Source organism: Trachurus japonicus, chromosome 17 (genome assembly GCF_045865225.1).
Source record: "Trachurus japonicus isolate A0001 chromosome 17, Traja_1.0".
Taxonomy (NCBI): Eukaryota; Metazoa; Chordata; class Actinopteri; order Carangiformes; family Carangidae; genus Trachurus; species Trachurus japonicus.
The window spans coordinates 36,634,233-36,660,389 of NC_140923.1; the positions used below are offsets into that span (position 1 = coordinate 36,634,233).

A 26,157-nucleotide genomic window follows, 5' to 3' on the forward strand; every position below is an offset into this window, starting at 1 on the left:
AATGAGCTTTAGAAATAGGCTACTGGTACAGTAGGCAGATTTTTATCATCTTTTGATGGAGCTGTGTTTCTCTTGTTTTCATTTTCGGAGGTAACCTAACAAGCTTCTATAGCTGTAGCTTCATCTTAACGATATGAGAGTGGTAGTCTCCTCATTTATTAAAGATTACTAGCTTAGTTGGTAAACGGTGGCTAATTCCACATGCTGGAGCTTCAGATTTTCATTTCAATTCAAAATGGCTGCAGTGGGAATAATCATTTGTTCTATTATGGTATATTATAAATCCCAGAACAGGTGGCAATATCAGAACCACATGGTGTCAAAGCTTACAGGCTGGATATTTTTGCAGATTCGCAGACCTGCTCACATGAAGTCATTCACAAACACAAGGAAAAGCAAATGTGCACCAGGACACACGTCCCTGCTCTCCTCAACAGTAGAATCACTGTGTCAAGTCTTTATCTTATCAAGTTTGAGGCGATATTCCCTCAAGAGGCTGCCTGTCTCCTAAGCGCAAGTCTAATCAGAGTTAAGGGAATCTGTCTTTGGCTGTTAAATATCCTAAAATACTATTCAATCTACAGGGTCATTTATATGCTAATGCAAAGGTTACCTCTGCAAAGGCCTTTTGACGCAGCTGTGTGCTATTAGGGTTATGTGTGAGAAAGAAAAAAAGACAGAAAGAAGAGAGAGAGAGATAGCAAGAATGAATGAGTAATGAAAGAGGAAGATGAAAAGAGGAGATGCTGGAGAAGGGAGCTGAAGGAAAAGAGAGAAGAGAAAAGAAGAGAGAGAGACGGAAAGGAAGAGAGAGAGATATTCCCTTGGGTGAGTGCCATAGGTAATTAAAATAGGATGGACAGAGCTGGAGTCTAGCCAGAGAGAGCTCCATCTCCCCCCAGACTTCTTCCCCAATCAGGCCTTCTGCCCTAAACCAAATTGCTGCTAATGTCAGACACACAGCAGTCTATGGATGCAGAGGTGTCCGTAGATAACGGACATGTACTGTACACACAGTGGGACAAATACACAGCTCAGAAATGCAGGTACACATTTGGGTCACAAAAACACACACGTGTGTCTCTGGTGCTGCAACGGGGTACAACTGCACAGAAAATGCAAAAGAAAACAACAAACGTACAAACATTCTTGTTTATTATGTTTGTACGTATTCCTCAACATTAATCATCAGAACCCGATGCCTCACCCCCATCCTTAATCCTAAAACCAAATCTTAAAACGGCATGGTCCCCACAAAACGGACCTCCACTCGTGAGCTCCTATTGGACCCTGTGAATATAGTAAACACGCGCGCACACACACACACACACACACACACACACATTTATGGTGCTGTAGAAAGCTGCAGCAAGGGCAAACGTTACTAACCAGAGTTTGACTGCAGTAAGCACATATACATTCACTGCACAGCTCTGAGCGAGCACATGAGTATGCAGTGCACACACTCAGACACACACTACGCGCACACAGTCAAACACATGCAGTCTAATTACACGACAGTGACACGGGTTTCTCATCTATGAATTTGATCTGTTTTATGTTTTATGGTTATTGTTCCCTTTCATCGTGCACTTTCTACTGTACAAGGTAGTCCAGGACGTCTGTCTCTGGGGAGCATGTTTTCTTCTTCTTACTGTAACAATGTCTTGAGGTAACCATTGTTATTTCCTAACGTGCTGTACAATGAGGAGTCATCTTATTACTTGAAATCAGTGTCCTGATTATTTGAGAAAAGCGAGAATCCAGCCATCAACATCATTCTTTTGTTATATTTTTGGGTTTGTTTGTTTCTATGTGTCACTGACCACTGCCCGACATTTCCCTGCCTTTCATTTTTCCACTTCAACAAAGACTATGCTAAATAGGCTGTGCTAATGCTTCAATGTGGCAGCCATTACCATATATCTCATACCCTGTTAGCGCCTTCTCTTATGCTGCTGTAAAAGGAGGCGCAGGCTGAAAGGTAGCTCATACTGTCGTCATGTTGTTCTGTGTGCTGTGATCACCAGTAAGGGTAAATATAGCTCTTTTGGCAGAAGTCTGCTAAGAGGATCATAGCTCACAATAGGTGGGCGACAAACAACAGACATCAAAATGCCAAAGAACCTGCTTGTGGATTGACATGTGCACACGGGCACGCACAGACGCACACACCTACGGCATACACACTCATGCGTGGAGACGACACCTCCCCTGAGAGCCTTCCCTCCACCTTGCAGGTATAATTGCGTTTCAGCTATGCTTTGCTCCTCTCCTCTCAGTTGTGACCGGGCCCCAGATGAAAAGCAATAATTAAAAGAGAAAAGTTGTGTTTGTAGGGATGAAGGGATGGATATAGGAGAGGACAGGATGAAGGAGAGAGAAAGATTAGCCACAACAAAGCTTCATCAGGCTACAAAACCATCTAGAGTAGCTGGGAGACAAAGGACTCGGATCCGCCTTTATCTCCCAATAAAAAAGTCTACCAAATCCCTCTGGCTAAGCTGCCATAACTAAAGCTTGCCTTTGGGTAAGGTGCTTTCTGAATTTGTTGGACAACAAAAGTAGCAAAAATATGTGAAGATAAACCCGGCTCCTGAGAAACATATATAGCTACCTCTGTTCATTTTGTGCAAAGAAGTAAAAAGTCAAGTGCCTCAGCTGTGGCATTTGAGAAAAGGTTACTTGGTTATTTGCTTATTTTGCTTGTGCGCGTGGAGACGTGGGTGAGTGCCTCGGTGAAAGCTCGGAGTGGACGGTCATTTTCTCACTTTGCAATTTTGTGATGCAAATGAGATCACAAAGGTAAGAGATTAGACTGCCTCTATCCTTCGAAGTTGCCGTGCTATCGCTCACAGCTGAAATGCCAGGCAGCTGGCTGCAAAGAGATGATTCATTTGAGAGACAAACCAGCTCATACCTGCCATGACCCTCACAACACTGTACACTATGACAAACACAAACACACACACACATACACATACACATACAAACAGTACACACAAATAAAATATGAATTCACTGACCATGCATATGCAATTATCTACCTGACCCCTATGTGTGGGATTATTGGAGGTGTTGTTATGGTAAGACAATGGACAGAACAGTACAGTACACTGCAAATTGAGCACACATGGCACTGTGTTATAACATGTGCAGAGACCACACAATGTGCACAAGGATGCATGAACAAGAGCCTGCACCTCTAGGGAGGAATCAGTTCAGACAGAGAGCCATAAAACTGAAGATACATGACCACTGTAAAGTATCTGAGGGCTTTTTTTATTTCTTTTTTTTTTACATTGAAAACAACTGCAAGGCATTATTACGTACAGGCATATGAGGCTGATAAAGGAACCAGCCATCCTGTTCTTCAGAACATCTTTTATCTTGCGGCGTGCAGTGTATGATAGCACGGACAATTTACAGCAGAGCCTGCGATAGGTAAAGCTCCTCTGCTTATGTGGCAACAATCATGTTAATTCTCTCCCTTTCAAACATCTGGAAGGACTTGTCCGAAAGGCTCCGTTAGGCTCCTGAAAGCCCCTCACATCAACGCAGAGAATGTTTTGCATGAGAGAGTTTATTTTAAATACCTGTCTCGGGATAAAAGCTAGTATCTGACAAGTAAAGAAAGTACGCCTGCAGGACGCTTGAACCTCTGGCCTCCTTAATCCTGCACAATGACTCCCTAATGTCCACACTCCGAAGACCCCACTGGAAGGAGGTCACCCAGCAGATGCCTGCCCAGCTAGGTCCCTCTGATCTTACAGCCCTGGGGTCCGTAGACTCCAACACCCCTTTCAAGTGTTGATTTTGCACTATAAAGAATCCCACCAAACCCTCCCGCCGGATAAACGCTGTGTTCTGTATGAAACTGGAACCTCAAAAAGATACTGTATCTGCCTGCTTTTGTGGAAAATAAGCATTCCTCGTAAGAACTTTGCTTTACTTTATGATCGGATTAGTGAGTAATCCTGTCTGCTTTCTGGCGCAGACAGGGGTGGTTATTGTTAGGGCAGATGGGAGTTGATACAGCAAGTTTTAGAAGTTAATTAAAGTTTATCTAAACACTAAAAGAGCATAAATTGACATTCCCTCATGTATAGACAGAGCAGAGTTTGCAGAGTTTCTCCTGACGAAGTGAAAACATGTAAATCTACATCGAATATAGGTCAAAGTTTACAAGAAACGTTCTGTTATTTAAATAAAAAAATGTTTGCTGGCTTGGGAATAGCTTCCTAAGTTTAAAAATCAGCTCAGGTTTGATGGAAATAAATAACTCATTCCTGTTGGCTGATGCAGAGTAGAAACAGAGAAGTGCATGTTTATAGGCAGATTAGAGCCTGGCAGAGGAACCAGGAGTGTTTGAGTCAGTCAATGTTTCTCTCTTTGTATCAGAGGTAAAGAGAGGCAATTTGTCGCCGATTGCTTGACGTATTCTCTCGGTGATAGGAGCAGAGGAGCTGTTAGGTAACATCTCCCTCCTTCCAACATCTTCTGTCTGTTTCATCTCACTCTGTTTAGCTCACAGCCTCACACAAAGACACACACACTTGATGTCTGACTGTCATTCTACACATTTCTTGAAATGTGCTCCTTAGCAACCCCAACACATTAATCTGCTGTTGATTTACTCTCTTTGTAGGTAGGCTGAATTATGCTGCAATCCTGTCTATTTTTTCTTCTTCTCGTGCTTGAGGTGCTCTATTTGCAGCTTAGCATGTGTGATTGAATACGGCCCTATGTGATCAATAGAGCTCATTAAATGTCCCTATGGGCAGTTGTGTCACCCTGAGGCCCTCTCTGAGATTGCTTTTACCTGCAGCCTGCTCTGCCTTATTGCTTCAACTGGTTCCAACTTTGTTTGCAGCATAATTAATTTTGTAATGGAATTACTCAAGCCTAGGATTTGCGTGCTGTGTCCCTAAATGTACACTGAAGCATCCATTTCTTTCCCCTCGGTGTGAGCTGTGGGTGTTTTGGTGTTAGGAGCCTTTGGTATAGCTGTATGTTTGGGATGGGCGGGTGTTAGACTGCCTTCCAAAGGGAGGCTGAAGGAAACAGTGGCTGCACCTGTTGTTCCCTGTGGTTGCTGTGTGGTGGGGTCAGCACCTGCTCACACGGCTGCTGTGTGGCTGTCTGTGTGGGCAGTGGGGATAACAGGGAGACCATTCACACCCGCTCAGACTGCTGTCTGCAGCCCCTCTCCCTCAGTGCTCGTTCACTCTGCTCTCCGCTCCATCATTTCTTTTTCTGTCATTTACATCCTCTGCCTATCCCTCTGTAGTCTACATCCCAGATTGCTATCAGCCACACTTTATCCTTTGTATTCTCCAATCTGTCTGTCTGTGTCTCAGTCTCTCCATCTTCTTTTTTTTGTCTCCCGCTATCTCTCTTTTTTCCCCCCCTTTCAACCCGCACAGAAAGACAAACATAAACAGCAGCAGCTGGGAGCTGTTATAGTCCTCCTGCGGAACTCGATGGCTTTTAGTGTGAAGGATGAAGTTGTAAACAATAAATTACATATAACTACTAAATCACCTCAGCAAGAGCTAAGACAGCTGTGAGTGAGCATTTAACTGGAGCCATAGAGGTTGAGAGTGTGCATGCATGCAATTTAGGTGGGGAGTTATTTAACAGGGCACATTTTTGACAAAAGGTTTCAGAGATTTTAGTACACAATCTGAGTAATCCTCAATTTCAAGTTAGGCAGTGTAAGTCTTAATTAACTATATTTCTTTATCTTTATTTGGACTTTTGTCTCCATACCAATAAAAGCCTGCTGTGTGCATGCATCATGCCACTCCTGTTACTCTAACTGTGAGTGATTAATGACATAATCAATTGACGTTATAGCTTCCAAATCATCACATCTGACCTTTACTCTTGTTAACAGGACATTTAAGGCAAATATTTAATATAACACATTACTAATTTACACAGGGGAGCAATTAAATAAAACGCCTGAGGGCATTTATATCATGACCTATGATCTCAGGTCATGATCTCAATGTACTCGTCCTTGCAATGCAGTGTTACAATGTATGTGTGTCCAAAGTATTGTGAGCCCTCTCTCTCCTTTTGCTGAGACATCACTTTAGACCTATGTGTTCACTGTAAGATCGTATGCAACACGTGAAGGAACAATGCTATGCAACAAAGATGTGCATATGATATGCAAATAAAACACCAAACTTGCAGCAGACACAAAGAGCAGTCAGTTCATGTCCACAAAGGTCCAGACGATGCCAAGCAGACATCTACTGGTTAACCCAGAGGAGTGATAATGCAGCATCGCGTTTGGTGGCAGTAATAAAATTGCGCACATGCTGTATACCTGTTCACCCCATCCCGTCCACCCTCCCCTGCCCCCCCCACCGCCCTCGTCTCCCTCGCACATACCCTATCCATCTCTCAATCCCACCATTTGGCACACTCACCGCACCAGATGGCCAGGTATAGGGAGGCTGAGGCAGGTGCCAGTCGCCAACTCGCCCTCTCCGGTCGCTTCTCTTCCCCTCTGTGGAGAAAAGGGTGATGGATACCACGGCTCTCCGTGTCCAAAGCCTCTCTGAAATAACAGCAGCTCCTCAGCCGCACCTCACCTGTCTCTTCCCTCTACGGTTCCTGCGCGTCGCCGTAGCATCACCGTTTACCGAGCGCGTCCAATACGCCCAGTCAACTACAAAACGTTTTTTTTTTCCCCCAGGAGAGAATGAGTCCGTCCCCAATAGGTGTAAAGCGGAATCTGTTAGGGGGGTTTTCTGTGATCCTGATCACGTTCTCATTCGCGGCAGCCTTGTTCAGACCCTTGCAAAAAAAATCCCAGATCCTGCAATTGCGGACTGTATGAAGTCTTCTGGCAGGGGGGGACCGGCCAGTTGTCTGCACTTGGTCAAGCTACGGCTTTGAAACCAGCAGTCAGCAAAACGTAATCCCCTTTTCAAATTTACAGTGGCGAGGTGAAATGTCCAACGTAGAGCAGGCACAGTGACAGCAGGGGCCCATAATTCACACCCCCTGAAACACAGTCCTGCAGTGGATCAATGATGAATGGAGCACCTCTCTCTCTCTCTCTCTCTCTCTCTCTCTCTCTCTCTCTCTCTCTCTCTCTCTCTCTCTCTCTCTCTCTCTGCCTCTCCCCGTCTCTCTCTCTCTCTTACACATTGGATGATTTTCAGCAAAGTTGAGACACAAACACTAAGCTTAGCTGAAACACAATGTGTTTAGTAAAATGTAATATAGCCTATAACAGGACAATGTAACATACATGCTTGCTATATTGCTTACTATATTCCAATAGGGTACAAAGATATATTTTTTTAAAGAAATGCACCCTTCACCAGCACTTAAAATGCAGGTGTAAATTTGCCAACAGGTATCTTTGGAAAATAAGAATATAAATATAAATATGCAGGCTATTATTGTAATACAATTTAATTCTAAGGACTGTATGTTTAAGCAACAAACATTTTTCATGTGCTAATAATGCAGAGTAACAGTAATTTTGTTTGTCACTTATATTCAAGAAAAAAGTGGGATACTTTTGACCCCACTAAATTTATTAAATGTCACAAATAAACAGGGAAGTGTCTGGCTCCATACAGTCATTGAGGAGGTTCGTAGTGGCTGAAGGGAAAAGAATTCTGCCTTCTTTTTAGCTTCACAGCAGTAATGTGATGGGGATGATCAGTGTCATTTGTCATAATGAGTGAAAGGTGTGTGATGGATCTGCTTGTCCTGTCTGAGAGGATGGGCAGCAGATGATTATAGAGGCAGTAAATAAAGCTATGATAATGCATGAAAATTATAGACAGCTTCTACAATATGCACGATTATACAGAAACTGCCCAACTAAGTTGCACAACTGTCTCCCATCATTCTGATGTTAATACATCAATAATCAAGTAAAAAATCTAATCATTGATTAACCAAAACTTCTACATAATGAGTAGCCTAGTCTTTTTGATACAAAAACATTTTGCTGAATGTTGTCTAATTAATATTTTGAGTGCAGAACCTTTGGGCTATAACTGACATTTTTAACACAATATTATTAGGCCTATTCTAACTTGAGTTAAGATTGTTGCACCTCTTAATTTTTAAACATTCAGACAAGACAGAACATAAACCACAATATGTGTTATGCTCTATAGTTTTCATATCTAATCAAGTTTCCATCTCGATGATATGTGCATTTTTCATTTGCTTTTCATTAGTTGTTATTTCTTTTATTTTTTAATTTTACATTTTTTCCCCATTTGAGTGTGCTATGTTACGACAGGATCCTATCAGATAGATTCACCTTAGTTGCTACTATTATTCACTACTCTTCAATAGGTAAAAAAAAAAAAAATGTTGTAAAGCCTAAAATATGATTAATTCAATTCATACATAACAGTTTTTCTCATCCTTGTTCATATATGTGCGATGTAAATGAGAAGATAATCGATTATTCCCCGGCCCATTATTTGAAGTTTTGAAAAAGGAATATGGCCTTACGTCACTTCCGGCTTTAATCGGACAGTAGTAGAAAAAAAAATCTGGTTGCCATGAATTTCAGCTAGCTAGCCACCGACTACTGTCAGTACACTTGAGTAAAACCATCCATGTCAAGACACAAGAGCGACTGTCGAAGTCGTGTGCTGCTTCTGTGTACATATAGAGACACACCAGCCTGCCTGCCGACACACTGTGAATCGGTAAGTAGCTAGCTTTGATGCTATCCTGCTAGCGAGCTAGCCGCCGCTGCTAGCTGGTCGCCCTGCTAATGATAAGTGATGATATTTTGACTGTTAGCTGGCATTAACCTGCACGGTGACTGCTAATATCTATCATTGGCTGAAATGCGTCGCTCGTCTACATTTTCCAGCAGTCGGTATACTAAGTCGACACACCGTTCCCGTTATACATCCCCATCATCACTGGCTAACATTAGATGTTAATATCGTTGTTACCATGTAGCCACATTAGCACATCAGTCGCTCTGTGGTGAGGGGGTTGTTGTAATTAATCACTGATATTCACGATCACATCAGGGCATCTGAATCGTTTTAATCCCTCGGTGAGATAGTAGCCGCCTCGGTCCATTAATTGGATGTTTTACTTTAACTATAAGAAATGGTCTTTGGTTACAGGAGCTGTACAATGATGACACTGGCAACTGGCTCTTTAATGAATCCGTGTTGTGTATAATCTTTGAACGAAGGTTATCTCTTCCTCATACCTGTGATGCCAGGTTACTGTTTGCCTTTTGTCGATGTCAGTTCAATTCTCATTGGATCTTAATGCTTTAAATTACAAAGCAAGAATCCCTTCTCAATATTTATCTTCTGTCACATCAGGTTAGCACACATAAGATCAAAAAAAGAGCAACATGAAAAGACCAGGGCAGCTAAGTGGTAATGCCATTGTGACCAAATGTTGCCATGTAGAGCTTATTGGCGTATGACGACAAACCATATTTAAGTGTTGTCCTTATCTTTTTTTCCTTTCTTTCTTTCTTTCTTTCTTTTTTTTAAAACTCAGATCCAGCTGGCTCAGTGACTACACTAGAAGACCTTGGCACCATTGTGTGCCAGTTCATTTCAAGACCCAGGGATCTCTGAATCCAGGTATGTTCATAACAGCATTTCTGTGCAGGATTTCTCCCAGGAGAGTGAGTAGGGAAAGTACTAAGGGCTTTATGTCACCACTGTTGTTCATCCTGTAATAGCATTTTACATTACATTTGACCTCTTTCTCTCCTCAGATGAATTACTGTGAAGCAAGCATATGAGTTGATTGATCAATCTGTTAATCACTGTATGAGCTGAATCTGCAGATCATTATGCATTCCATATATTTTTTTTAAATATTATATTTAAAATTTGATAATTGAAGGTGTGACCTGTGTTCTTACTGTTTTTCTGCAACCTATTATCTCTGTCCTCCATGTTTATTTTTCTTCCAGAAGATGAACGGTCTGTCCATACGAGAGCTATGCTGCCTGTTCTGCTGCCCACCATGCCCCAGTCGTATTGCAGCCAAACTGGCTTTCCTCCCCCCAGAGCCCACCTATGCCCTTCTCCCTGACCCAGATCCAAGTTCTGGAGCTGGAACTGCATCTGGATCCAGTTCTGGAGCTGCCGCGCCATCACTTGGAGCCCCAGGATTACGCTCTCGACTCGGCACTAGCAGTGGAAGTGACAGAGGAGGTGGAGGTGGTGGTGGCGGTACTGGTGGAGGAGGAGGAGGAGGAGGAGGCGGAGGAGGAGGAGGTGGCAGCAGCGGTGGTGGCAGCGGTGGTGCCGGCGGTAGCAGCAGTGGAAGTGGAAGTGGAAGTGGAAGTGGAGGTGGAAGTGGAAGTGGAAGTGAAGGCAGGTGGAAGCTGCACCTCACTGAGAGAGCAGAGTTCCAGTATTCCCAGAGGGAGCTGGATGTGACGGACGTATTCCTGACCAGGTCCAGCCGAGGGAATAGGGTCGGATGCATGTACATTCGCTGTGCACCTAATGCCAGGTGAGACGCGCAATGACACTGAATGTTCCTCCACACACACAGCAGCACTGTATGTGTTGTGCTTGTGCTTTAAATAGGACAGCTTGCCTTTCTATAGATATACTATCCTCAGTCATGCAGATATACCCTGCAATTTTCCATCAACTCTGGGCTTTCCAGTTCAGCAGTGTTCCTGCTTAACCTTAGCCTGCTGCCTAACTTCCTTCTTCTTCCTTTCTTGCCTCTTCCTCCTTTGTCTCTCAGGTTTACAGTGTTGTTTTCTCACGGTAATGCAGTAGACCTGGGCCAGATGAGCAGCTTCTACATTGGCTTAGGCACACGCATCAACTGCAACATCTTCTCCTATGATTACTCAGGCTACGGTGTTAGTACTGGCAAGCCCTCTGAGAAGAACCTTTATGCTGACATTGATGCCGCCTGGCATGCCCTGCGCTCCCGGTAAGCTGGCAGAAACACTCCGTTCCCATACACCCAGGGTCCAAAATTAACGGCCAACAAGCACCAAATGCCAGTTTAAGTGTCTTTAGTAGATAAATCAGTGCAGGTCACTTACATCACCAGCCAGTAACATTTTGTGAAAATAACATTTGGTTGACTCAGTGTTACACAAATCTATTCCCTGCTGACCATGGCATCCTCTCTGACCACCAGCCAGACAAATCAAAGTCAAAACAATGGCTCTCTATCAAAGAAACTGATGATGAGATGTCACATGCTGAGTTTTACATAAAGTAGCTGCATCTGAAATTCTGACAACTTCAAATTCCTCTTGTTTATCTGTTGCCAATGTGGTTAATGAGCCTTATGTTAGTAAAGCGCAGTATTTGCAGATGGCAACATAGAGGCTGTTTAAGACCACTGAAAAGTTAAGACTTAAATAAATACAATAAACATTTATGTTAAATGTTACTTACCAACATTATTCAGAATTTGCCCATACAGCATCAATCAGTGTTAAGGTTATATTAGGATATTTTGATATTTGCTGGTAATTATTATTTATTACATTTCTTTTTTTTGTTTATGGCTTTGCAGTCCCTGGCAAGTGAGCATTCCCACTCTTTGCTTATGATGTTCTCTTTTAAACGTGTGTGTCATTATTAACATGAAACACACAGGTTTGTGTTCCTATGTGTTTGACTAATGGGCTTGATAATCCTTGTTATTGCTGTGTATGGAAAACTGAGGTATTCACAGGTTAAAAGTGACCCTTGTTTTGACATTTTATACATCAGGTATGGCATCAGTCCTGAGAATATCATCCTGTACGGACAGAGCATCGGCACGGTGCCCACAGTAGACCTGGCATCACGTTTTGAGTGTGCTGCTGTGGTTCTCCACTCTCCTCTGACGTCTGGTATGAGAGTGGCCTTCCCTGACACCAAGAAAACATACTGCTTTGATGCCTTCCCCAAGTAAGTTCCTTTACTGAGAACATATTTGAGTTTTATTTTCTGTTTTGTCAGTGCTTTAAAAGTAATATCAGTGAAAAAATAACCTGCTTTGACTCAAAAACTATCTTTTCAGTACCAAATGGTCTGTAGTTATTTACAGGAAGCTCAAATTAAAACAATTCATCACTGTGGAAAAAGACATGCCAAAATACCCATTAAACCTCCCCTAACCACTCCTGTGGTATAATTACCTTCTCTGCCATTGTGCCCCAAAGCCAAAATGTAAATACACATCTTCTGTAACTATAATCACATGTGTTACATTGTGTGTTACATTGCAACATGGAAGCAGTGTGACACATCTAGCTCGTATGGAGGCCAAAAAGTGCCACCTAAAAGGATGAGGATCGGCAATACAATAGTGTTAACACCGTGATACCATAGAAATCTGCTTATCGTCTGAAACCTTTCCAACCTGCACCAGGTAGTTTGTTACTCGGAACCATCTGGAAAAATGCTTCTTTGTGAACTGTTTGTAAAATATTTGTCTGGTGATCGTATGCATGATCGATCACCATGTATTACAAGCTATCTTCAGCCAATCAGATTCTGCATTCCTTCCATTGTTCTCAGTACCAGCATGTTGGTAAATCAGGCCGACCTGTTCTTTACTCTTCTTCAAATGAAGAAATACTCTCCAGTTTTGATGGAACTGAGACTAGAGTAGCATCTATGCTTTCCTGTGCTAGCCATTGTTGCTATAGGATACTGATTTGTCCTGGCTACTGGACTTACAGATGAATAGCTTTGAGTCCAAGACAGATAGCCAGATATCCATCTGCCTCTCCGGGATAAGATCTTTTAATTACATTTTGTATCAATTTACTCATTACTTTAAAATTAGTATACAAGATTTGTTTATTTTTTTTATTTAGACCTCTTTTGGTTGTTACCTTGGCAACAACTACTCCTCCATGAGTCCTTACTTTGTTGCTGTAAATGTTATGAAGTACCCTGATTTGTCTGATATTACACTCTCACAAACATAACTTGCCATCTCGTTATTTATTTTATGTGCAAATGCATTCGCAGTGAACCTCTGAAAAGATTATGTTATCACCACGTGCTTTCAGAATGTTTATTCATTTTATATTTTACTTAAACAGTGATTGCTGATAACATATTAAGAATGAAAAACATTACATTTTTCAAATCTATTGTAACTTAACCACCCTAAAAGCATCTGCACTGTCTTGTGTTTTTGTCTTTTGTCTGTTATTTGTAAAAGAGGAAATGAAAGAACAGGAGAGAAGATTTAATGATTTGTGTATCTCAGACATGTTGACTAAAATGCACATTGTCAGTGTTTGTCATTGTTGAGCATCGACACAAAATTTAATCAGTTTCCTGTATTATTAGTGCGTTAATTGCCTCCATTATTTAAATTTCTCCTCCACAGCATCGAGAAGGTGTCAAAGATCCCCTCCCCAGTGCTCATCATTCACGGTACAGAGGACGAGGTGATCGACTTCTCTCATGGTCTCGCCCTGTTTGAGCGCTGTCCCAAGGCCGTGGAGCCCCTCTGGGTGGAGGGAGCCGGTCACAACGACATTGAGCTTTACAGTCAGTACCTGGAGAGGTTACGGCGCTTCATCAACCAGGACCTGGCTGCAACGCATGCCTGAGAAACAAACTACAGCCTCTCTGCATTTGTATGAATGAGACTGTTTGTGTGTGTTTGAGAGTGTGAATGAGATGAGTGAGAAAGAGGATGTCAGTATGTTTGCAAAGTGTGGGTGAGAAATAGACCTAAAAAGGATGTGTGATTTTTGCCACATCTGTGTGTCTTTGAAGCAGCACACCGTAAGGTTAATTTTCAACACAACCTATCTTTTGTTCCCAGTTTTAAAGGTGCGAACATTTTATAATCTCTCATTTGCCGTATCTGTCTGTACGGTGGAGTGTGGTGAAAATGTTAAATCCAACAACCAAGATGAAACAAATGCAATTTTTAACGTGGGGAAAAAAATTGTGAATTGCAGCTTTAAAATGTGTTTACTCACACGAATTAAGAAGGAAGAACAATGTGCTTTGACCAAAAAGGCACACAGATGTAATTTTTAAGTGTGACATGTTGGTGAATGTATGAATCATGGACATGTATGTTGAGATGTTGAGTGTATAGTCATGTCTCCATGGGCCTGTGACACCTGAATAATGTGTGCATGTGTGTTTGAGTCTGTGTGTGTGTGTGTGTGTGTGTGTGTGCGCGAGCAAGGCATTGCTGAAAGAAACGGTCATCCTGATAACTCGGACAAGTGCAAGTGGAGGAGGATAACGGAGACTTATCAATAATGATTTTTTTTTTTCCTCTTTTATTTTTGCAAGTGTATGTATGAAGAATACCTCCACAGCTTGACCAGTTCTCTCTCCGGTGGACAAACACTGGTCAAGCATGTGCCCCATCCCCCCTTTTCCTCCTCCACTACATGTTTACCTGTTAATGGACATCCATCTGACTGCCAGGGCATTTCCCAAGTTGTTGTCCAGCTAACACTAACCTACTCTTTTTGTGTGGTTTGGGGGTCCATCTTCTTTCCTCTGGTGTCAATAATGGCGGATACGCACGGACTAGTCTGGAATACTGTCATAGCTTGTATAGTGTCTCATACTTTCCTCTCCCTCGTCTCTGACTCGTCGAAAAGATCACAGGATGGCCAGCTTCCATTTAATTTCCTGGCTGTGCTGTGACTTTAGCCTTTTACTGTCCACACACTTGCAGCAACAGCTTACAGGGAATCATTTTGATTTCCTTGTGTTGCTTTTTCCCACCCAGTCCTACATACTCTGGACAAGAGTGATGGTGTGGTTGAAATGGAAACAGGACTTTGAGAGCCACACTCATGACATCTCTGGTCATGTGGGTATTTCTTAGGCGTTTGTGGAGCAGCTATGGACGTGAAGGTTAACTCAGTAATTTTTGTGTCACATTAGATCAGTTTGCTCCAGACAGAAGGCTGTAGCCCTTCAGTGTTTGCCGATGTGTGACGTTTTAAGGCTGGGCTGACTTAGTAATAGCAGGAGTAAATCAGATTCAAAGGAATAGGTTGACAGTTTTGGAAATGCGCTTATTGGCTTTTGTGTTGATAGTTAAATGAGAGGAATTATACCTCTTTCTTTAAGGAAGTGACTGTATACATGACCTGCCATTAAACCATAGAGGTGATGGTAGGTATCATTCTAACATCTTTATGCTAAGCTAGCTGCAGCTTCATATTGACCGTACAGACCTGAATGACTCCATCTGATCATTTAACCCTCTACATGAAAGCAAAAAAAGCACATTTCCAAGTATCCAACTATTCCTTGAAGTTTGACGTGTGGTTGTCAAGGATGTCTTTGAATAACTTGTAGAATAATTTGGTGAACAGACATTTTTGGAGGCTTTGAAGGTATGACAAAAAAAAGAGGAGCTGCTCAGTTCACCAAACTAATGAGGATTATGTCCATTCAGAATAATCACGCTTCATTAGAGGCATACTAATTAACTTGTCGTCTTTACAGCACAGTTTGTTTTTCCAAGTCGTGTTCCAGTAGTTCTCATCACCCGAGTCAGACAGCCTCCTGCTCATATTCACCCTCAGCACATTTTCCTCGAACGTTTTTGTGTTGATGTAATTAATCCAAACGTGTTTGTCGTAGTGTAGGGCCATGGGTTGTTCGTTTCCAGAACCATGCGTGTTGATGTTAATGACTAACAATGTGATTCAGATCGGGCACCAGGACGCGATATCACGTCTACTATAGCTCTGTTTTAACCTCCGTGGCCCTAAAATGTAGGAGCTCTCTTATGGGTGGCAGCACGCTTCATGTGTGACACAAGCCATACTTGAGCCTCTCACTGTTGGTGTGGTGCAGGTTCCACCACACAAACCTTTGCACATCATCACACACACACGCACACATACACATACATGCACCCATACACACATTCAAACACAACACACACACACATACTGTAGTATACAGTATATTTACACATTTATATATATCAGATCAAGCATGACAAAAGCAGGTCTTAAGTTCAGCACTATTGTACAAAGCATCCAAAGTGTAATAAGGGTATAAAATGTAAGTTTGTGTGTCTTCTTCATTATTATTGACTGTCTCCTACAGGCCAGCATCAAGGATACTAGCATCCCGTTTGAATACGTACTAATGGGCCCCGTGTGTAGACCTGAAAACTACGAGAGTTGCATCACATTTCAGGTCTACGCAAAGTGTCTGCTGCATAGGAGACCCATCAGTTTCAGTGATAGTAGCTGCAATTTGTTAAAGGGAACATGTACTGAACTAGCACTGATCTGATTTGCTCCATTTTGGGAGTGCGCATGGGTCTTGGTAAGCGGTGGAAAGGTCTACCATACACTTGCTCGCTGTCATCTTTTCGAACAGGGAATTTCTCCAGTCTCATCCTGTGTGCTTTGTGTTTCTGACTATGTAAATAATGGAAATCTGTTACCATCTTGAACCAGGGAGCTGAGCTGTCAGAAGAATTAGAGAGAGTTATAGCTTTTCTCTGAAAATAGAAGTAGGCCTCAGTTTTTCCTGGACAGGTCGTATTATCAGGGAAACCACTGGATCCACTTTTCATTCACTCATGGGGTTTGGTTAAAGAAACGGGGTGGAAATTTGCCGTTTTATTGATGCACCACTATGGTTGACGTACATTGTATCCTCTGGCCCTGAATGTTTATTGATGGGGGTGGGGGTGGGGGGGTGGAACAGTGAAAACTGTATGCATGTCTATTGTGTTTTGCCGAGCAAATGACGGGGTGGGACGTTATCTCTATTATGTATTCTGTGTGAGGATAAAGCTGAACTCATGGCATCGGAACATTGAAGCGCTTTAAATAGAAAAAACAACAAAAAAAACGGGACGATTATTTGAATTTTTTTTTATTGCTGATACTAACTGATGTATTGTTATGAGTTTTGTGCTAGAGCGGGACAGTGGTGAGCGGGCGGGCGGGTGGGTGGTTGGGGGGGCTAGACCATATTAGTGGGCTGTTTATATGGTTACTGTACTTACCTATTCTATTCTTTGTATTATGATTTGTAATTTTATGTTGCTTTTTTGAACTGAGAATATGATGTAATGAAATTAATTCATGGGACTGAATCTTGACCTTTTTATGGACTACAAAATAATAAAAAGATCACTTATGTACAAAAATATGAAACTGACATTGATTTCAAAACAGTTGTATTTTTTTTTTTACACAAGTTAATAAGACTTTACAAGCTCATATAGTCAGTGATACAAAAAAATGCAATGTTTTAGCGTACATAATGACTTGAAAACATGACTTGCACACCAGTTTCACTGGGGTTTGGATAATACATAAAATCATACAAAGCCTCTTCCTATCGTTTGAAATTTCGGTTTTTCCAGGCCTGGAAAGTTCAGAAAAATTGTTTCATAAACGATGCATTTGGATGAACATATATAACCTGAGTATATTTTTTGAATTCATGCAATGTTAGAACTGACATACAATCACTAATATATCTTAAAAGACATTTTGGTAAGTAAACACAGAATTAACAAAGTGGAAATTCATTGGAAAATTGGAAATCAATAGGCCCACATGTGAATGTAACTAATTATCATTGATGTTTATGGCCAGTGGCAAAAGTTTCATAATATTTACATTTTCAATTTAATTTCCTTATTCAAGTGAGTGAAATCCTGTGTTCGTATGGCATGAATCAATCAGGTTTAATGGGAGTGACTGCCCTCTGCTGGCTGACATCTGTCATCAACAGTCTTTCCCTGAAACACCAGACTCAAGCATTTAGGGATTAGGATTAAACCTCAATTTCAGAACATACGATCAATATCAAATCAACCCGCAACAAAGTGCTTCTTTCATCTTCTTGTTAAGATCGATTCTGGTGTGTTGTCATTGCTGTAGGTTGTGTCGATCCAAGAATCTGACAGTCGAGACTCCAGCAACCTCTGCAAGCTGAGCTCAGCTGTTTACTGGCCAGGAAATAAACATGGCTTCAGCAGGATGCCTCCATATGGCTCAGCACAGAGAGCCTGACTTTAGTTTTTTAGCTGTCAGCAGAGTGCATGCCTAACAGAAAATCCTCTGCCAGCACAGTCACTCATCCATGTAGTTCACCATGTGTGGCCTGGTTCAGACATCCCAAAAGCACCTTACTGCTGACTTGCATCACATGCATGACACGGTGCTATTACAGGGGTTTACTACTGTGATGGAACTAATATGTGCAAAATATTGTACATTTTGTCATACCAGCTGTGCTACATGTCAAATGGAGAGAGTCTCGGTGGTAAGATGCTTTTGGGAGTCTTGTCTAGAAAGAGTTCAGTGTGTGATCTTAATAATGTGGTACAGTACATTGCATGAGTTCCTGAAAGGACTTCTGTCAAAAATCCTCTGACACCGGTTATGTTTCTTGGTGCCTGCGAAAAAGAGGGAGATGGAGAAATGAAAAGAGGACAGAGGTGGAGGATGTTTACATATAGCATTAGACTTTCAAGAATTTAACTCCTGCACATGCTAACTAATACAGACAGGTGACAAATTAAAGGAAAAAGCCGGATAAACCAGTGGCCAAACATAAGGATTGCAGATGTTAAGAGCTGCACTGCATGGTACAATTAAGCACTTAACCTCTAGTCATTAACTGTGACATCATGTATAAAAAAGCTACACAGGCCCAGTTGATTTAGATTATTTTTTGTCCAGATGGCAGGAGGAAAAGAAATGGGTGATTTTGAAAGAAGGTTCATAGCCGGGGCTCTGATGGCAGAGCCTCAGTCATCACCATGGCTGCTCCACTGACTGGTGTTTCTATAAAGAGTGACATCTGCATTTAGATCTATGGGAAGGCAACAAATAGAGTTGGAAACTGTGACAGCGTACATCTGATGACTGTGAGACTTGTGTGATATATGAGTAAAAGCAAAAGAGTGATTCTGTCCCAGGTGACTGAGAAACAACTCATCAGTGAGAGCAGTTTGTCTACAGTTACAGAGAGAGGGATTTTATAGTGGCGTTGAATAAACCCCTCACTGCAAAGATAAACGATTATTGAGAGTTCAGTGGTGCAATAACCAGAGTCACTGGTCTACAGAGGCACAGGCCTGAATGCTTGACTCCCACAGTGAGGGCATCCAGTGGTTCTGTTACACTGTGAGCGAGGGGGTCGCTACAAATCAATACAAAGCTGTTCTGAGTGATCGCCTTTATCCTATGATGAAACATTTCTATTCTCATTTCCTCCAGGATGACAGGGCTCGGGTCTAAAGGGCACGAGGGGTTTGATGAGCATGAAAATGATGTGAATCATGTGATATGACCGGTTAAATTTTGGATTGACATGTTTGACAGGTCTCTCCACTGTCATCATCAAATCCAGTAAAGACGGCTCAACACCTTCCTAAGAAGACTTGTGTTGGTTTCTCTTTTAATCCGACGTCTGTACAGTTTTACACATACTTCGTAGAGGGTGTGACGCAGGAATGTATCATGTTATCTTGTGTTGACATTGCTGTCATAAACCTGCAGAACCACTTTGTTAAAGTTTTATCTGATCATCAAGTAATAGTTTTGAGAGTCGCCAAGACCGGTTTAAGTCATCAAACATATTTTCCTCTACAGACTTCCGTCTGCGTCTTTCTCATCCCTTTTCATTACAATCACGTGACTACTTACCCTCTGTGGTTCAAATACAACTCAGCTGGGGGTCCCATAGAGTTCAGCTGCTCCTCCAGTGCCATGATCCGTAAGCAGATGTACCCAGACACCAACAGCAGCAACACAATTCTACAAAAACAAACAATAATGTCCTGAATGCTGTGGATTTTTACAGTTTTCCACAACACTGCATTTTCTCTCAAATAGTGAAAGCACAAGCTGAGGGCACAGTCTGAGACGGGTACATACTGTTCAGTCCTAACAATGGATATCAGTCAATTCTATCTGCGCGGAGCCTGAGTGAACATTGTGTGAAAACATTTCTATAACTGAGTTGTTTCAAGAGTAACATATTTTTCTTTTCTTGAGAGCTTCCAGTTAATCCCAAAAAAGTCACCATACTATAATGCGCATCTAGGACTGTGTGATATTTCAATAAATGTTATGTTGGACCTGGAAAGAATTCAATGTGAAACCATACATTTTTTTTTAGATGAAGTATTTTGAGATGTATATGTATAAGCTGGTGTCACAGTTTGTGATCTGCTATGTGCTAAAGCTGTACAGTACAGCAGGCCCGTGCTGAAGAGACAGTTAGGTTTCTTACGTATATGTTTACATTCCTACAAGGTCTCTGCCCCTTAACAGGTTTAACACAGCAATAGCAATGACGTGTGTACCAAGCTGCAGTTCACAATTCACATATCAAAAACAAACTAATTATTTATATTCATATATAGTGCTGATGCATTAAAGTGTGGGCATAATTTAAGCGTCTTAATAATCTATAACATACAAAGTGAGCACTGGCTTTGTATGTATGTGGAGCAAGATCTTATTAAATACATTTAGAGATGAAAAATATGCTGCGATTATCTCTTAGTTGTTTAGAAGCAGAGATGTAAAGTAACATAAAATGAATGTGAATGTGATGTGTTTTTTTATGTCTGTCCTGAGCTAGACTGGCGACCTGTCCAGACTGTACCCTGCCACAGATATGCGGTATAGCTAATGGATGGGTGGATGGACATGAAATGAAGAGAGTGAAGTGCCATAAGTGCAGCACTTGCATCAGTGTAGTTTTTGTAAGATAAACCCGGGAGATGGAGCTCAACCAGTGAGAGATGATGATACTCACAGCATCATACAGATGTAGAAGAAAATGTTGAAATTCCTTATTCCTCTGAAGATTGGTGTGATCATCTCCATCACCTTCCCAATCCACGAGTCGGCTGGTCAACACAGAAATCATACAATCGTTATTCTACAATGTGGTTTTACTCTATGACTAATAATACAGTACTTGGGTTTGTTTGTGAGTGCCCACACACACCTCTGTCATCTTCACCTACTAAGCTGTTTTGACGAGTGGAGCTGTGGCTTAGGGGATCTGAATAAAAAAAAAGTACACGATCTTGTTACATTTAGTGATATTGTTACAATATTTCAGCTGAGTAATAAAAGTCTCAGCATCGTTATTTGGAATGCAAGTGCAATTTCAGAGCTACAGTCATTACTGAAGAAAGATAAACATTACTCCTCTGGTGCGCAAGTCGATAGAAGAACATTAACCAGCAGTGATTCGTCACGTCCTCACCTCTGTCTGTCTCCTCCATCTCTCTCTCACCTTCACTGGACAACACAGGGAAGCCGTTCTCAAGGTGATTGTTGTTCTCTCTGGCCTGATCGTGATCTATGCTGTCCTCAAAACTGGAATGGCTGGACATCTGCAGACAAGGACAGGGACACAGAACAGTTAGATTAATGGCTGCGCTTTATGCACTCATATTCATTCAGCTACAACAACATCCCAACTTGCCATATCGTGATCAGCTCCGTTCTCTGGAGAGGAGGCATGGGGGCTGCTGTTTGGACTCCCCTCGTGCTTTAAGACAGACACAGAGGCACTGATTGTAAAGAAAAAGGGGCCTTTGTGTGAGGAATGATTATGTGCATTCAGACAGATGGAAGCAACTACCTGTGCATGCAAGCAGACAATTTGGAGGAGGCGGAGGCACGTCTCACGGTTCCTCAAGGAGGCGAATGAGTACTGAGAAAGAAAACAAAAGAGGCATGATGAAGGGTTAAACCTGGCAGGAAATCAAACTATGTAAATCCTCAGTGCTGAGGAAGTAAATTAGAATTTTGAGTTTTGACAAGCTGTCATTCAAACTGCAGGTGTTTGACTGACAGTGCCACATACTGTACCGGAGGGTTCGTAGTTTAAGCTTCTAGTTTAAGCATTAAATGAGTCATTGCATAATTGTACTAAATACTGTGAAATGTAGTATATAGGATATACTATACCAAGTCTGTGATCATACATTTGTACATGATTCCATTTTAGAACTGGATGGGCTTGAATATAAAATGGTCCAATTAATGATCTATTTTGAGCTCTGTGGGTGAAAGGGTTCAACAGCAGACAAGGATGTCTGTTGAAAGGAGGTTTTATGATTATAATTCCCTGAAGCTGTTTGTTGTGTTTCCGAGCCAGGTGCTGCAAGAGGTTTCACAATGTCACTGAGCACATTCAGAACCTGATTATACAGGCATTCAGGTTTGATAACAGGTTTCTCACCCGAACTTTTATAGTGCATCTAAACACCATTAGCTTTCATCTGAGGACTATACAAAGACTGTATCGTCCAGTGTGTTTGAGCCTGTAGCGCTTGGCACTGGAAGTGCTACACAATGATATGGACAAAGGATGTTAAAATAAAAATCAAATCTAAAAACAGAAAAAAGAAGAATGATCAAATAAAGAATAGATCAAAGATAATAAACAGAGTGTGGTCTGACCTTCTCTCCATCAGCAGTTTGGACAGACAACATAGACAAAGCAGAGTTATGTTTCTTCACCTCCATGACACTGGATGCAGGAATCACCACCTACATTGTGTTGAGGAAAACAAAACCGCTTTTGATATGAGAACCTTCTCAATAATTGCCCGACAAACCTGACTAACCCTAACCGTAAGGCTTTTTTTTTTGGTTTTATCCTTATCAAGGTTTACTAAAATTATTTCTCTAGTAAAATGCTGCAGCCCGAGTGATTTCCCAGGACAGATACTACTGGTGCTGTTGACAGTTCTTTTACAGCCCTTAGAGACAAGTGCGCACAAAAGACTGCTCTGCAAAAACCAAACTGTTACTAGAAAATTAAAAAGGCATTAGTTTAATTGACCCGAATTGTGATTTTGAATCTGACAAAAGCCCAAATCGTGCCACAGCTGTTGTGACTTTTCAGTATTAATTAATTTCACCAGTGAGGATTGGGCTGCACTTTTCATCTGAGCGTCTTGTTACCTTGGTTTCTTTGAGCAACACGGATGAGTGGAAGCACACATGGTTCTCAGATACAAAGAGTTTTCCATGATACAGCACCTCCTTCTGCAAAGCACAGACAAACGCTGCACACACACACACACACACACACAAACACACAGACAGAGGGACACACACACAATTTGGAGGTATCAGTGTTTGTCTCCTCAGTGGGGAACTCTGCAGTGTCACCTATACTACAGAGACCTGCCTGAATCATTTACTAAACTGTTTCAGCTCCTCATTCACCACAGACAGAGGTGGAAAAAAGCACACAGTGTGATCTCATCACCATAATCAATACCAACAAATAAGTAACAGACTCTGGAGCTCAGTTCAGCTTACTATGTGTCAGGTTCTCCCCCTCAGGAATCTCATGGAACAGCTTGTGGAAGCTTTTATTGTGTTTCTGGAAGCTCTGTGGAGAAAAATAGTGAAGTGTTGATGAATAAAAATGCAACCAAAGTAAGAGAACAGTGAGTGGGACAGATTAGCAACTGGCTGAAACTTGTTGAGAAACTCTGCAAAGTGGAGCTGCAGGTTCAGGTAATAACTGTTTGTTATAGTTTTTATACATAGAATATTGATTACATCTGTGTCAAGTCTCCCTGTGCTTAAAAGAAAATGTGATAAATACACACACATACATATATGTGCGGGAAGGTACAGGATATAAGGTAAAGCTAACTCACGTGACGGTGGGTAACATCATACGGTGGCTCATTGCTCTCCTCTGTTATGGTGTGGTCCCTAAGGAGACACAAGAATTCAACTGCACTGCCTACACAAATAAGATAAGGATGCTATCTTTGTCTAAGCGCAACATTTTAAGTCATCTCCAGCCTCCTGGAGGAGGTGCAGCATGTTAGTCTACCTGAGGTTGGAGTACAGGCTGTGACCCATGTCCTGGATCTCCCGTCGGGCCTCTTCCAGAGTCTGTCCATTTTTCTTATTGCTGAACCTGCCGCTTCTTCTCATAGCCTGGCTTCCAAGTCCGACCAGAGGGCTGTCCCAAAGAGAGCAGGAGAGAAGTGTCAACACTGATGATGCAGCTTTTTGGACAAACACACAACACAAATAAACTAATGGAGTTTTCCCATCAGTAAATGTGTTGGATTTCAGAGTGGAGCAAAACAACTGCTGCATGCTTTCGGTAAATATTCACATTCATCAGGTGAAGGCTGATTTTCCACAGATCATTCATTATGCAGTTCATTCTTAGACAAATGATTTCTCACATAAAGAATCAACAGAAAAATCTGTTCATGTGTAGCATCAGTGTTGTTCACTGAAGACTACTTTTCATGTATTCATTTCTTTATGTGAAAGAAAAAGTTCGATCATCTCCAAAGTCCTTGAAGAAACACTTTGAACACCAGCTGTGTGTGTTGGCTCTCCATCTGAGCTTGAGCTCAGCCTATTAGACCTGTGGTTTGTCTGCAGTCTCTGGGCAACAGCAGGGATCTCTGGAGGAGGCAACAAACACTGGCCACAAACAAGAGCATGCTGCACATCTGGTGCTTAGAGCGGTGCTCCTTTGGACTGGTGGTCAGTCGTCACAGATGAGTAGTGATGTCTGATTTCAACAAAATGAAAGAAAGGAATCAAAATATAAAAGACAGCAAAAACATTCATACTCACATTGAGCTGTCCAGTGACAACCTTCTTCCAACTTTGTGAGCCATGATGGAAAATATTCCAAGTCATTAACATACACACGCTTAGATGCCAATGAGCCCGCAAGCATTTACCGTAGCTCTACAGTTCTCGAAAGTTTTAGTTTTCTGTACTGGAAGTTTCTCTGAAGTAGCAGGTGACAGGTGAGAAACAAATGCAGTCCCAGTCCCCTCCCCCTCTAAGGCGATTACTTCTTGGTAAACCAGCCAATCAGCTGTGGAAAGTGGGAGCTCATGTTGGAACTAAACCAATCAGTGACTTCAGGTGTGAAGGCCACGCCTCTGCACAGCTTCTTCAACTCATGGCAACAGTTGTCATGGGTGGCAGGACCTACTGTGACCTTTTCACACAGACAGACACACACCTACACACACAATGTGACACAGGTATTCGGAAAGATGTCATGTGCTTGTTCACTGTGTCTGCTGCACTGCAACCTGCTCAGCCTGCACTGATACACATCAGTGAATGGCTGATGGCCCACAGCAAAGATCAAAAAATGACTCCATACAATAGTTATGTAAAGAACTGGTTTACACAGGTGTTTCATCATTTTTACTCAATATAATAAAGAACAGATTTAATGAGCAAAAGTCCATAGTAGAAAAAAAAGTAAAAATATAGTAAAAAAAACATATTAAAAAAAGAAAAATGCTTGAACAGACACTGAATTTTCTTTACCCTTGTAGGTCTGCTGTGTATTGCTGTACACACACACACACACACACACACACACACACACTAGACATACTGAGAATCTATTCTATTCTATAGTCATTCAAGGTGTGCCTGTAGCGTGTCCTTAAAACCAGCATCATTTTTATTTTTTATTTGTCCCTCTTAAATGTTTGATGAAGCTAGAAAGGTTTGTAAGGAACTAAAGTGATAAATGTAAGATGTAAATTGTAACCTTACATGGAGGGTTGTTCGGGAATATAATTAAAGCTCCCCTGAGGGATTGCTGTCTGTTCCTCAATCTTGGACTTTTGGAGAGTATGGATGAGTTTAACTTGGCATGCAGCAGAACCACAGTGATGCAGCATTTTGAGATGAGCTTCATACATTGTGCTCAGGAGGTGTTTGTTTGGCAAGGACAAAGGTGTGTGTGTGTGTGTGTGTGTGTGTGTGCTTTCAAGCATTTAAATAAGACTCCCTGGAAAATTTCAAGGAAGTATCAGGTTAAAAGATTAGCCATTCAGCCCACAGTGATAAGGAACACCCAGAAGTTTCTTCAAGTGCAGCAGTTCTTCATATCAACAGACAGATCAAAGTCAGAAAAAATGAGGATGATGTTTTTGTAGGCTATGTGAACTCTATGCACACAAAGGACTCCTTTATATCTTGCACGTGGCACTGAAGAGTCAAAAACGTGTAGAACTACACTTACATAAATTTGTGAATTACACATCTCTGTTACTAGGTGACTGTAGTAAAGGGAGAGAGGAATTAAGAAGTAGACCTATAAAATTTCATTGATTTAAATAAAGGACAGTTTTCCTGGTTCCTATACACATTTTGACAAC

General features: G+C 41.7%; 3 protein-coding genes across 5 annotated transcripts in view; 1 reads left to right on the plus strand and 2 right to left on the minus strand.

Moving 5' to 3' along the window:
- LOC146971315 (semaphorin-6B-like) overlaps positions 1-7,058 on the minus strand; it is a 36,628-nt gene extending 29,570 nt beyond the window's left edge. Inside the window, exons 1-2 of the mRNA XM_085805747.1 lie at positions 6,609-7,058; positions 6,444-6,523 (exon numbers count right to left, since the gene is read on the minus strand). The gene's annotated coding sequence lies outside the window, so the exon portion shown is untranslated. The remainder of the gene's footprint in view (positions 1-6,443; positions 6,524-6,608) is intronic.
- Positions 7,059-8,503: 1,445 nt separating this feature from the next.
- On the plus strand, positions 8,504-17,127 carry LOC146971316 (alpha/beta hydrolase domain-containing protein 17A-like). 2 transcript variants are annotated; one of them, XM_085805750.1, is made up of 6 exons: positions 8,504-8,705; positions 9,532-9,617; positions 9,956-10,503; positions 10,747-10,941; positions 11,739-11,918; positions 13,357-17,127. In XM_085805750.1, exons 3-6 carry the CDS (start codon positions 9,959-9,961, stop codon positions 13,580-13,582), a joined length of 1,146 nt encoding a protein of 381 aa, XP_085661876.1. In that variant the 5' UTR covers positions 8,504-8,705; positions 9,532-9,617; positions 9,956-9,958; the 3' UTR covers positions 13,583-17,127. The 2 variants fall into 2 exon arrangements, with proteins under 2 accessions (XP_085661876.1, XP_085661877.1); XM_085805751.1 differs by having other exon boundaries at positions 9,538-9,617.
- A 1,116-nt stretch (positions 17,128-18,243) lies between these two features.
- On the minus strand, positions 18,244-24,725 carry LOC146971317 (uncharacterized). 2 transcript variants are annotated; one of them, XM_085805753.1, is made up of 13 exons: positions 24,599-24,725; positions 23,832-23,963; positions 23,650-23,707; positions 23,303-23,375; positions 22,940-23,043; positions 22,433-22,522; positions 21,609-21,680; positions 21,450-21,515; positions 21,258-21,357; positions 20,964-21,020; positions 20,769-20,862; positions 19,649-19,759; positions 18,244-18,393 (listed from the first exon to the last, which is right to left on the minus strand). In XM_085805753.1, exons 1-13 carry the CDS (start codon positions 24,640-24,642, stop codon positions 18,378-18,380), a joined length of 1,017 nt encoding a protein of 338 aa, XP_085661879.1. In that variant the 5' UTR covers positions 24,643-24,725; the 3' UTR covers positions 18,244-18,377. The 2 variants fall into 2 exon arrangements, with proteins under 2 accessions (XP_085661879.1, XP_085661878.1); XM_085805752.1 differs by having other exon boundaries at positions 21,228-21,357.
- Positions 24,726-26,157: the final 1,432 nt, after the last annotated feature.

Excerpts from the sequence above, each read along its gene's own strand:
- LOC146971316 (XM_085805750.1), top strand. The coding sequence starts at position 9,959 with ATGAACGGTCTGTCCATACGAGAGCTATGCTGCCTGTTCTGCTGCCCA. Across the intron at positions 10,942-11,738 it reads TGGCATGCCCTGCGCTCCCG|GTATGGCATCAGTCCTGAGA; the intron begins GTAAGCTGGCAG and ends TTTATACATCAG. Across the intron at positions 11,919-13,356 it reads TGCTTTGATGCCTTCCCCAA|CATCGAGAAGGTGTCAAAGA; the intron begins GTAAGTTCCTTT and ends TCTCCTCCACAG.
- LOC146971317 (XM_085805752.1), bottom strand. The coding sequence starts at position 24,642 with ATGGCTCACAAAGTTGGAAGAAGGTTGTCACTGGACAGCTCAAT. Across the intron at positions 23,376-23,649 it reads ATGATGTTACCCACCGTCAC|AGCTTCCAGAAACACAATAA; the intron begins GTGAGTTAGCTT and ends TTTTCTCCACAG. Across the intron at positions 21,516-21,608 it reads TTGTCTGCTTGCATGCACAG|CACGAGGGGAGTCCAAACAG; the intron begins GTAGTTGCTTCC and ends TCTGTCTTAAAG.